Below are 12,997 nucleotides of genomic sequence, written 5' to 3'. Positions count from 1 at the left end.
GGTTACGTGAGGTCAGAACTCCAGCCAGGGCAGCCATGCACTCCAGGGTTCCCCTGGGTCAGCTACCAACAGGATGGACAGAAGAGGGTCGCTGGGCACGTGGAGTCCGTCCAGACTGTTCTGGGCACGTGGAGAAAGGAGTGCTCGTGGCCCAGGTGTTTGTCTAGAGAGGACGGACGCCCTCTGGAACTATGCTTCTGACCTTGGGTTCCAACTGAATGAAATTTTAGAGAATGTCATTTCTCCCCACTTGAAATACTTCCCGTAGCATATCGCTGCTGTGTTTCTTGCTTGGAAGGCAGTTCTAGGTGGGAATCTGCTCTAGAGAGTGGGACTGCAGGCACTGAGCCTTATTCACACTGGAAGGCTCCACGTGAGACAAGCAAACGCAGAAATACCTGGCTCTGTGGGAAGCTGGTCAAACAACAGGATGGGGGCAACTCCTCTCTCAATGGGTTAAGGCCTATCTGTGCCCATGCTTTCAAACACATCGCTGCAGACAGCCACATCAGCCTTCAAACACATTACTTAGTTTCCACGAAGGCCACGTTTCATTTATTCCCCATATTTTTTACAGTTCTTGGTTGTCAAAACTATCTTGTTGTTCGATGCATTAGCAATGTACTTTATAAATCTACACCATTTACTGCGAAGGTGTTTTACAAAAATCCATACCGAGATTTATAAAGGCAAGGTGTTTAATGAATCTATGTGATTGTTGGAAGGGTGAGCGATTTATAGGTGCCTGGCTTTGACCAACCATGATAGTTAATTACTAAAATTAAATCCATTTTACAGCCAATCTGCCAGTTTAATTATTTATGAAGAAGAATACAAATCAAGTTGTAAAAGAAAGAGGTAAAAACTGATTTATTAAAAAATGTATATATTCTCTTACCTGAAATATTTTCGTGCTTGGGCTTCTTACTGAATTTGGTAGTGGTAAGATGAGTTTTGTCTTTTTACAGAAAGATGCAGTCTTCAGTGTTTTTACAGCATTGGTTACTACAGAAATTATACTTCTTTTACTTCTTGTCTTGAAGGGTGAACAAAATAAACAAACTGAAAATACTACAATGAATGGTAAATGATGAAAGACTTACAGTACAAAAAACAGTGTAAAAAGGAAGACAAGTTTAAATATTGTTGTGTAGGAAAGTGATGAAAATAATACAAGAATGAGAATAAGTAAAATGATAGGCTGGAACATCTGGGAAGGTAAATGCAAAGACAAAAAGAATTAATTAATAATTTTTTAAAACTTACATCTAAATCAACTAATCTAAATATTCACTCAAGATAAAGAATCCTCCCTTACACCTATCTTTTACCAAACCTGAAGTTATTATTTATCCACGGTGCTTTCTCTCACTCTGATTTTGATTTTCCCCCGAGAATATAAATGAAAAACCACATGCTCATAGTATTAAAAAATATGGAACAAGAAAAGGAAAAACTAAATATTTGATATAATAAATAGGAAAAAGTAAAATTTTAACATTTCACAACAAGTTTCAGTATAAAACATCACAGCAAAGCATAGCAACGTGCAAGATAAATAAGCACAGAGCTGCGATTTTGCTAGCTGTGAGGGACAGGCAATGAATGGATGTCATGCTTTTCCGCATAAGCTGGCTTTCAAAGTCAGTGTCTGGCGTGACCTAGAAGCCATGCGTGCTGCTGTACTTCCATGGGTTCTCCAATGGATACAGGACCCCAGGGTAGCCAGAGGGAAGGCACTACCCGCCTTGTCTCACAAAGTGTGTTCTACGCGGTTCACTCTGACAAAGCGCACTCATCTTTCAGTGGCCACCCTACCTGGACAGAGCAGCTCAGTCCCATTCATCCGGTGCCTCTACAAATCAGGGTGGAGGAAAAATACTGGTTTTCCCTGTTACAGAATCGTTATTTCCACTTCCCTGGATTAGTGTTGCCTGAAAGCTACCTCAGAAGAGTCCTTCACCAGCCCTGAGTTCTTCACTCTAAAAGTGACTGAGGTAACAGTCTCTAGAAATAACGCTGGGCAATTTTGGCTCATGGTAAGGGGGGAGGGACGTCCACTGCGCGTTTGCTGAGGCTCTAGGTACAAGATCCTCTTTACCACTGATTTCTACACTGATCAGCAACGTTGATCGTTTAGTAATTATTTTTGTAAATCTTAAACTGAATGACTCAGAAGCCTCAAAGCAACATTCTGAGTAGGAATCTTCAAATGTTGGTTTGAGGCTTGCAAGTCAAGATTCCTATTCAGGACTTTCTTGCAGTGAGATCAGTTCCTGAATAACATAAATACTGAAAAACATTGACCTTCTAAAAACGTTAACTAAAATCCACTCCTCTGCACAGGAAAATCGAGGGTGCTGACGTTACATCGCCCCTTCCAAAGGTGGGGGATGGTGCTGGGGACTGGGTCACGGGCCCCTCCGGCCTGCAGAGGGCGCGAGGGACCCGCGGGAGGCCGGTGGGGCCCCGACCTGGGCCCGCCCGGGGCGGTGGCGGGTGAAGGGCCGACCCGGTCGGTCGGAGGCTGCAGCCTGGCCAGGTACGGCAAGGCGCGGCAGGCAGAGCTGTACCTGACTCACGGATATGGGCTCCTCGGCGTCGCGGGCGTCGCCGGCCTTGGGCACCTCCAGGCGGTCGATGAAGGCCTGCAGCTCCTTGCGGAAGGCCTTCATCTGCGCGTTGATGCGGTGGAGCAGCTCGTGCTCGCGGATGCGGCTGCCGTCGTCGTCGTCCTCGTCCAGAAGCCCGAACAGGTCCCCGTTGGCCACGTAGATGCGCGCCTCGGTGATGATGGTGCTGGTGTCGGCGATGAGCCTGTCGATGGTCTTGCCCAGGCGCTCGGCCTCGGAGCGGATGTCCTTCAGGTGCTGCCGCTCGCACAGGCCCCGCGGCCAGGGCGCGGGCGCGGGGTGCAGGCCGCGCGTGGGCGTCAGGCAGCGCGCGTGCCGCGCCTCCTCGGGCTCGCTCTCGCCGCCGATGGGGCCCTCGCGCTTGCGGTGCGGCGGCCGCGAGTCGTCATCGCTCTCCTTCTTGCCCGCGTCGCTCTCGGCGTCGCTGTCGCGCGGGCTGCCGCGGATGCCCAGGTGCGAGGCCAGGTCGTAGCGCTGCATGTTGGACATGAGCACGCGGTTCTCGTACTGCAGCTGCATGACCTTGCCGCTCAGCTCGTTGACCTGCAGGCGCGCCGCCTTCAGCTCCTCCTGCAGCGCCTCGCTCTTGGCGCTGTCGTGGTGCCGCGCGCTGCCGTCGTGGCCCGCGCCCGCCGAGGACTTGTACTTGTACTTGTTGAGCTCGGCCGTGACGCGCTTGTTCTGCTCCTCCAGGTCGGCCACGTTCCTGCGCAGCAGCTCCGTCTCGTCCTCCACCAGCTGCAGGTGCTGCCGCAGCTCGGACAGCGACTCGCTCTGCTCGCGCATCAGGGGGTTGGCGGAGCCGTTGTGGAAGTCGTCCCCCCGCAGGTCCTCCAGCTCGGCCTTCAGCCCTCGGTTCTCCACCTCCAGCTCCACGATCTTCCGGCCCAGGATGTTGGCTTCCTCCTCCACCAGCCGCAGCCGCAGCTTGAGCTCGGCCTCCCTGGTGCTGGGAGGGCCCCCCGCTTCTCCTTTGGGCAGGGGGCTGTCCAGGTCCCCATAGAAGGAGCGGTACTTCTGGAGCTCGTGCTCGAACCTGTCCTTTTCTTTGTCAATCTTGGCCATCTTCTTCCTCATCAGAGCGGCTTCTTCTTTGACGAACTGCAGCTGGCACTTGAGATCATCACTGTCCTCCTCGTTGGGGGGAAAGAGGGAAGAGGAACGGTCATTTTTATGCAAATGAGGGACACAATCAAGCCAGGACACCTGCAGAAGGATTTCTTTTCTGATTAAGATGTAATGGCAAACAGAAGTAGACATTATGTGTCTTCTCCAAATCTCTCACATTGTTAAAGATTAGGACACTATTACATCGAAACAAAAAGGGAAAGAAACAGGCAGAAAACCCTTCGTTATCACTATGCAGAGATGATTGTATGTTGTAAGTGCGCGCAACTGTTTGGTGGCCACCTCAACAATGTGTCTTCCGTTTCACTTTTTGTGTAGTTTGAATTCCCCTAACTACTAAATATGACATCTCCTCACTCTGGGGAACACGTGGCCCATGTGCATACAATGCCTTGCTCAGCAGCCACTCTGAGCCGGAAGCTGTGAAGTTCTTTACAAGTGCGATCCCCTTCACAATCACCATCAATGTTCCAGTGGTTATAGAAATGCCCAGTTTAAAGATGTTCAGTGACTCAACCAAGATTACACAGGGAGTAAGTGGGAAAAGAAGGGTGGAATTTGAACTCAGTTCTGTCTTAAACTAAGGCTCTTCATCATTCTGCCACCCAGAATAGGGCTTTCTCTCCATCTTTATTGAAGGTGAGTTGTTTTAAAGTTTGATAGGTAGGGAAGGCCCAACCCCAGAGGGGTCCATCCAATGAAGCATGGGAGCTCCTCTGTTTCCACTGCCTTCCAAATGGAACGACTGGCACCACTCTGAAAGGGTGCAGGTGGCTCCACCTGCTGAAGAGATAATGAGGCAGGCCCTGTAGAAGGCCTCTCACCTTTACATGACAGCCTTGAAAGGATAATGACTGAACTGAAAGAACTAAAGGAGAAACAGAATTCCAATCCTTCCCCGAAAGCTTTTATACAAGTACACTGTCACGCCTACGGATGTATTTCCCAAGGACAACTTCTCAAAATTCTCTTTACGTACCTCTGTGGACTCTGGTTTTCTCATTTCATTTTTTATTTTTCATGATGCTCGTGATAGGATCTTAGCTAGTGCTAGGCACATGCTCTGCCCGTGAGCCATACCCACAGCCCTCCTCATTTCAAAAATGGGAGTAAAAATCCCTTTCTCATTCAGCACTCAGAGTCACCCCCTGGGATGCGTTCTCCTAAGGAAGCAGGGGAAGGAAAATTAGCTTCTGTCAGATGCTCAGTAGACACGGCCCAGAGCCTGTGAGATGAAGTGGCTGCCCCAACAGGGCACCCGATGTCCTGTCCTCCCAGCTACTAATGGAAGCGGAAGTGTCACAGAGCTGGTGGGTGTGCTTGCCTTAACACCCCAATCTCTCATTAAATCCTCAGAGCCACCTTTTGAGGTGGTGATACTTCTACTCCTTGCAGATATGAGGGATTTCTTAACGCAGTAGAGCACACATGAGTAAGTGACAGAGCACAATCTGTATTCAGGCCTGATTCCAACATTCAGATTCCTCACACTGTACCTATTGTCTCTAGAAAAGAAACACACAAAAGAAAATAATAAGGCAACTGAATAAGAATAAAGAAATTAGAAGTGTTGATTTGTGTATCTTCCTCTAGAAGAGGTCTAGGAGAAGGAAGGGAACCAGAGAGAGATGTTATTAAGAAGGATGAAGACATAGGAAGAGGATGATTGGTACAGTAATTATTTTACTTATTTAAATCTTTTCAAGATACAGAGTGAGCTTCTGTAATCTAATTAAGAATCCTGCATGCCAATAGGCTTGTATCCTCATCTTGTAACCTAACTTTTATAGGCTGTGTTTGAAACTGGGTGCAGAAATACCAAATGTAATTGTTGACAAAAAGTTAGAGATTTGTGGAAAGTACCTAGTCTACAGTAACCGAGTAGTAAATACTAAATAAAAAGGAGCCTATTTTCTACAATGAATACTAGACAAGAAAAAGCAAAATGCTCTGAGGTATGAAGCAAGCTGTCATTTTTGTATATGTTAAAGACTCACTCATAAGGAAATATAAATGCTACATGGGGAAGATACAGCAAGGTGATGAACTGCCAGCAGCATGGGAGCTGTGTCTGGCTTTGACTTAAAAGTGACCGCTACAAGCCCCACTACATTCTAATCAATTCCATACATTAAAACATTTAATTTACTCAACAACTCTCTTTTGTGTCTCTGTTTTTATAGATGAGGAAACAAGGTACAGAAAAATAAACTTGTCTGAAGGTCACATTGCTGGGATATCCCAGAGTTTCATCCTAGACAGCCTGGCCTTAATGCTTCTGAATTGATGGCGATACCATTTCTCAGTAAATAGGGTCACTCTGCTGCCGGAAACAAAATGCAAGGCATAGCTCAAAGAAGATGAAGCAAACAAAAAAATTAAATATAAAGTTATAAAAATAAAGTATGAAATTGCCATTATTGCAGATGCAATACAGTAGCATGTTGACTATTTCCTGTGGTTCAGGCTAGAAAAGAAAGACACAGGACTATTCAAGAGTGTGTGCCTGGCATGCACAGTGCCATACACTACAGACAGATAATTCAAAGTGGGATCTGATGGCCCTGTTAACAGAGTGGTGTGCATAGAGGAGATCAATTCAGAACAAGAATCACAAGGCAGTGGGGTGCTTGCAGTCATGTAAGTACATGAATCAATGGACCTCACTGCGACCGAAACACAGAATCATTCAGAATAGTAGAGACTACTGTTGAGAAAACAAATAAACTCATGTAGTAACATGGATTCCTAAAAAATAAATGCCAGATTAAACCCAAGATTTTAGAACGGGGAGCATATGGCATTATGTCCCCCACACAAAGTTGGAAAGAGAATTCATGGCCACATGTAAAATGATTCCCAGCAAAATACTTAGAGCGAGGTGGCTAAAGGTGCAGCAAAGACGGGGAAAACTGACTGAGGCAACGGGAGAGAAGTGCAGAAAAGGTTTCCAATCGGCTGTAAGACTTTGTAGGGTTCTCAGAATGCTGATGTTCTAGTGTAAGTACCAGGGAAAACTAACCAGGAACAAAGCAAGGAGAGGCAGGAAAAGGGAAAATAATATACATTGACAATGCCGTGCTTTTAAAGAACGATTCAAATTATTTTTCAAATTTTCAATGTTTAAATGCCAGTTTATACTTATCTAATGAGAAAACACCTTGTAGTATTTTTTAAAATGTATACATTAGTACAATACATTTCAACTTACACATTCAGAGTCCTTATCTAGCTATTTCGGGAAGCCATCGCATCACTTCTATCCTGAGTATTTCTTGCTCTTTTTTAAAATCTCCCTTGCTATGATCATCAGAAATTGTAGCCACTCTGGAGACAGAGCTAGTGTTCATTCTGGCTGTGTTTCTAATGTTCCTAACAAGCCCACATTGAGTACAGCTTTTATGTTTTATTTTTATTCTTTTGTTTCCTTCCCTTTGTTTCTTCCATCACTGGTATGGAGAATTTTTTTTTATTGTATGGTTTTCTAAAGCCATCACAGCCTCTGTCACCTTCCTACAGCATTCCTTTCTCTACTCTCCCTGTGCTATAGGAGCAGCCACTCTATCGACCTTATTAATTAGGAAAGAACAAGATTAGCCCCGTGGGTACAGTTCCCAAATCCAGCAGCACATAATGTACTAATAACATGTTGCTATGTGCTTACAATGTACAAGCAATTGTAACAGGGACGGCAGCGCTGGCTTTATAAGCAAATAAATTAAATACTTTCTAACACCTGTACCTACAGCTGCATAACTGGTATGCATAACTTGATTGTTTCGCATAAGTCTATTTGGACATTATTTCTACTTATACATGTAGCTAATTATAATCATTTAGAGGTGCTTAATGTATTAGTTGAAATCTTTCCACATACCTCTGTGGGAGTCTGTTGAGTCTTTTTTTCTGATTTTGGCAAATCTTTGCTTCCTCTTCTTTTTAATGACAACTGAAACAGAGGATGAAAATGTTTAGTTTGGCAGACTATAATTTTAATTCAATTTTATGTTTTTAAGTGTTTGAGTCTCATAAGACAAACAAGAGTTACTTCAGTAATCATGAAGGAGGAAAAATACCCAAACCAGATAGATTGAGCTATATTTTTATTTGAAATTGGGAATGTAGCTGGTAATTATCTGATTAATTTGAAATATAGGAAATCTACTGTGAAAATGCAGGAAAACTCAGACAAAATATACATTGATGAAGCCATATGCTTCACAGTTCAGATGAATGCAAATGGGTTAGGATTTTATATCACTAAAAAATTGTGACTTGGAGTTAGGTCGCTATAAGCTTATAATGACAAATTTTCAGTGGATTTATGAAGAACTGAAAGAATCTCACAAACAAACATGATACCCTAAGGTGTGAGTGAAAACTATGGTGAAATTTTAAAAATTTTATTACAGTAGAAGACACATTGTCATTAAACTCCCTCAAAATACTCCTCCTCCCTTTAAACACACTTGTCTCATTGTTCCTGCTACTTTCTGAAGAAGTTCTGAAGTCCTCTTTTGCTTCTTGAGTTCCACTGTCCTGGCTTCCTCCATATCCTGAATCCATTCCAAAAACATTTACCTTCCATGGTCATTTAGACTTTGGGGAAGAGTCAAAGGTTGCATGGTGCCAGATCGGGTCAATAAGATGGATGAAGATACATGTTAGTGTTTTCACAAGTCTGCCTTTCCATTGGAGGGCACAGCAGGATTCACTGAAGTTTTGGTCACACCTTGTAAAGACATGAAAGAGAACTTCCAGACCTGCTTTAGAAAGGGGCAGCACAATGGGCTACGTGTGTTTGAAGCAAGGGGAAGTAGTTTGAGAGGGATTAAGGACAACGTGTCTTTTATTGTAATACATTTTTTTTCTAATGTATTTGTAAAAATTTAAACACTGTATATTTTGGTCACATCTATGCATGTGTAATGCAGTACGGATGGCAGGGAGGCCGAGAAATGAGAAGGGTCAAGGTGTAGGTGGACTGGGAGCAGCTTCAGCCCACTGGTGGGACACCGGAATGTAGGCTTTTTCAAGACAAGTTGGGAACAGTATTGTTACATAAAATCTCCTACGAAAATTAGGCTGGTGCTAATTAAAATTGGAACACACACTTTGTAATTCACAGAATACTAACTAATGCCAAACTGTTTCATGGACCAGCAGTATATAATCATTATGCTCAGTTCCATTTCCCACACTAATATAATAAGAATGGTGTCTTATGTAAATACTAATTATCCAAATGTCTAAATATCTACAATATGCCAGATACTAACTTGGAGACTCAAAATTCAGTTAGAACCCCCACCTACAATCAAAAGATTCAAATTTAGCAGGAGAGACAAGGAATCAAATAACTACAGCACAAGTTGGTAAATACCATGCATTACATTCTGCGAAAGAGGAGCCTGTATGAGATAAATGGTTGCCATTTGGCAGATGGTGGAGAAAATATTTGCTGAACTAATTGGTATAGAAAATATGATGTTCTAAAGTGAAAGACAGGACAGGGTTAGAGACTAATAGTAAAGGCAAGAATGGCTTCTGAAAAGAGGGGCTTCATGAATTTGCAGAGAACTGAGCATTGAATGCTTCACTCGTTAATTTTGAACCTATGCCCAGGGTTAAAGGAAGGCATATGTTCAGGCCCAGAAGGCAAGAGGAGTGTATTGTTACAACTGCTTTCATGTGTTTATTCACTACTAGTTCTTTTCAGAAAGACATTTTCTATGTTGCTTGTGTAATCTTCTTAGAAATGAGAACTGTAGGGATTGATTCACTATAACTAAAAGTCATTTGGAACCAATCAGCAGAAATGATTCCAAAAACACCAAGAATATGGAAAGCTAAATTAGAGAACCTGGAATACACTAGGTAGACGGTACCTTCAGGAAGCACTAAAGTCATTTCGCTAAATATTTATTGAACAAATTTATTAATGAATTTCACATTGAATTCATTCCATTATGTGCTGATTTTCTAAGCACTAACACACTTCATGAGGTGCCTATGCCACAACAATACTAAAACCAACTCTGCTCTTTAAGGGCTTCCCAGTTTATTTGGCATGGTCTCTTCAGCCTACAATTCATGCAATGATAGTGTCAACACAATATTAAATGGTACCGACTGAGCACTAACATGGCAAACTCTCTTTAAATATTATCTCTACTGATTTTTTAAAAAACATGCTGAAAAAGATGTTTAAAGCTTAGAAAGTTAGATAAGTAAATTATCTAAAGCAGTGTTTCTCAAAGCGTGATCGCCAGAACAGTATCATCAATGTTACCTGGAAAACAGTGAGAAAAGCAAATCTTCAAGACCCATCCCAGCCCCACCAAGTCAGAAACTCTGAGGACGGGGCCCAGCTCTCTGTCACTTAAAAAGCCCAGTAGGCGATTCCCAAACTGAGGACTGCATGGGTCTAAGGGCAAGAGAATCAGATTTTGACCCAAGTTTGTCCGTCCTCTATAGTTGTTATCCATTAGATCACAGAAGACAAAGGCTGAATCCAGTCTAGGGCCTGAGATCGTGGTGGTAGTGAGGGATGATTTCCTGGATGAAGTAATAGCTCATCTCCAACGCAGCAGGTGTGTAGTCACCAACAGGAGATAAAGAGAAGCGAGAGGGATTAAAAAGCATCCCGGATTAACAGATATGAGGAGAGGAGTGACATGAGATTTGCCGGTACCTTCAGTCAGAGCTTGAGAGACAGTGAATAAAGTCTGGATTTTTCTCACTCAGTTCAAATTATTTTCCTGGGGTCAATTAGTAGTAGTGATGGGTTATAAGGAAAGAGTGTTGCAATTACACTGTCACATTTCAGAAACACACATCCAGGTGGCTGCCTAAATTGCCATGAGATAAAGGAATGACATGCAGAAGTTATGGAGGAAAGTATGGTGTAGTTCGAATATTTTCTGGTCTTTGTGTTTTATATTTGTTGTGATTCTTGCACCTTGTATATATTGTCGATATATTTTATATATGCACATAAATAGTAATATAGTATGATAAACAGATAGGGTTAAAAATGTGACTAAGAAATATTTTACTCTCCTTCTAAAGAGCTGTTTATGATGACAAAAAGGAAGCCATTAGCTAAATAGTAGGCAGAAGTAACTCAGAGCAATCAGTGAAGAAGAAACAAAAGAGGAAGAGAATAGACATAGACGAAGCGTGATTCCAGATCTGGCAAATCAGAGGAAATAATCCATCTTTCAAGGACATGCAAAATTTCAACAGAAACAAAACTGAGTAAGCAGCAGGAGGAAAGATGTGGAGGAATGGGTGTGTGGAACTGATGAGCAGCTTCTGAAGGGAAGGGAGCAGGTGGCCCTGGGGGCAGAGACACTGAGAAGCCCCCGGTGAGCTGAGGTTCTGAGAAACCATGCTGTTTCCCTCTAGGCAAGGTTAAAATGAGACCTCTGAGTTCAAGCAGAAGAAATACTGAAACTAGGGCGTGCTTTCCTGAGAGGCGTTTCCTGTTTTACTTTTATATTTAAATATCACTCCAGTTGTTAGAGCTCTGAAAAAAAGTCTGTGACTTCAATTGCCTTTCAGGTGCCTGGAGAACTACTAGAACCTGTCAGTATCACAGTTAAAGTTTTGATAAATGTTTAATCATTGTTTTTCATATTCCAGCAGGTTTGTATGAAACTTTTGGACGTCTATGAAACAAGGATGAGAGATTTATAAGGGTAGAGAATGATGGCAGCCCTTTCCTGTGAGGATAAAACTGTGTCAGTCTGCTCCTGCTGCCCTGCCAGCCTCTACCGACTTCCAGCAGTTTGGGGGACAGGAACAAAATCACAGATTTTTGTCTTTATTGGCAAAGCAGGCACTTCAGATGGTTCTCCAGATAAATACACTGAAAACATTTCTTGTCCAATTCTTAATTCTTTGAATTCTCAGCCTTAGCTTGTCCAAAAGAGGCTGCTGTTCTTTTTATCCATGTAAAGGCTGGGTGTTAGAGAATTTTGCCAGTGATTATGTTTGCATGGCAAGTATACCAAATGGATTGCTTGTGCTCTAAAAATGTTTTGAGTTTGTCTCTCTTTCTCAATTTTTATTTGGTTCCCTTCTTAACGGGTAGCAACTTTATGTTTTCACCACATAAATGCCTAAAATGTTACTGATACATTGCGTATATCAAAGTCTCCTCTGTTGGTAAAGTTAAAGAGACCCACTTGTATGCTGACTAAACAACCATAGCTACATTCATGCCTAGGATTTCTAAATTGAGTATTAAATATGTGTTGTGCACTTTTCTAAGCACTTTAGTGTACCCACTCATCTAATCTGACAACAGCCTGAGTCTGACAGCATTATCCGAATCACACGCAGGATAAACCACCCAGCTTGTAAGTGTTAGAACTAGGAAGCAAGTTAGTTACCCAGTCTCCGAGCTCTCGCTTTGAACAACTCATTATATTGTAACTCCAAAGGAAGAAAAGTTCAATCCCGCAAACAGGGTCTTATTGCTCCGGAGCTGTTTAAGCATAGCTACATGGGTTTGGAGCACCAGGTCACACATAGTAAATTGTACAACAGGTCTTTGCATTTTCAACACAGGGACAGCAAAGTGACACACACACTTGTTGGTTTTTGCAACTTCGAGGCAACACTGGGAGGGAGCTCCACAGCTATTTCTCTGAAGACTGGAGGGAAACTGACAGACACAGGTGCACAGTCTCTGTCTGGTCTTGGAGGGTGCGGGAGGGGCTCCTGTCCCTGGGCGCCCTCCTCTTCCCCTTCAGTGATCCTTGACACTTACCAATGTGTTTGGCAGAGGACAGCTCGGAACACTCAAGCACTTTCACCTCAGAGGTGAAATGGGACCCCCAGCTGTAAGCTAACGACCCTGGGAAGGAGGGGAACGAGGGTGAGAGAGAGGCAGATGCCACCTGAATGATCCGTCCACACCATTCTCCTGCACCGTCTCCCAGTGGTTTCCATCCTGCTCAGAGTCAGAGCCAGCTTCACTGACACAAGACCTTGTCTCCCCACTGCATTCATCCTACGAACATTGTAGAAAGACCTAACCAGGCTTTCCAGAAGAGTCTGAGGCTTGGCCCAGGCATTATCTTCTAAAGCTCCTAGGGTCAGTGTATGGTGTAGCTGGCTCTGTGAACCATCACCATGTCAAGCATGCTTGAGGTTTGGGGTCTTTGGGCTACAGTTTCCATCACCTGCAGGGCACTTCCCTTGTACACTCCCGTGACCCACTTGCA

The 12,997-nt window shown here is 43.5% G+C and overlaps 1 protein-coding gene across 2 annotated transcripts in view; it reads right to left on the bottom strand.

The window, feature by feature from the left end:
- Window positions 1–1,028: 1,028 nt before the first annotated feature.
- The window catches only part of Mtcl3 (MTCL family member 3), a 38,272-nt gene continuing 26,303 nt past the window's right edge, over window positions 1,029–12,997 (bottom strand). For both annotated transcript variants that reach the window (XM_087190145.1, XM_087190144.1), the window contains 3 exons: window positions 7,639–7,710; window positions 2,574–3,767; window positions 1,029–1,210 (listed from right to left, as the gene is read on the bottom strand). In XM_087190145.1, the coding sequence (XP_087046271.1) occupies window positions 1,100–1,210; window positions 2,574–3,767; window positions 7,639–7,710 (1,377 nt within the window). In that variant the 3' untranslated portion in view covers window positions 1,029–1,099. The remainder of the gene's footprint in view (window positions 1,211–2,573; window positions 3,768–7,638; window positions 7,711–12,997) is intronic.

This window comes from Heterocephalus glaber, unplaced genomic scaffold, assembly GCF_053883595.1.
Source record: "Heterocephalus glaber isolate CG9 unplaced genomic scaffold, H.glaber_assembly_v1.0 deba00001550, whole genome shotgun sequence".
NCBI classification, from domain to species: domain Eukaryota; kingdom Metazoa; phylum Chordata; class Mammalia; order Rodentia; family Bathyergidae; genus Heterocephalus; species Heterocephalus glaber.
Note: the sequence above shows the minus strand (reverse complement) of the source record. Positions and strands in the feature narration are given on the sequence as shown.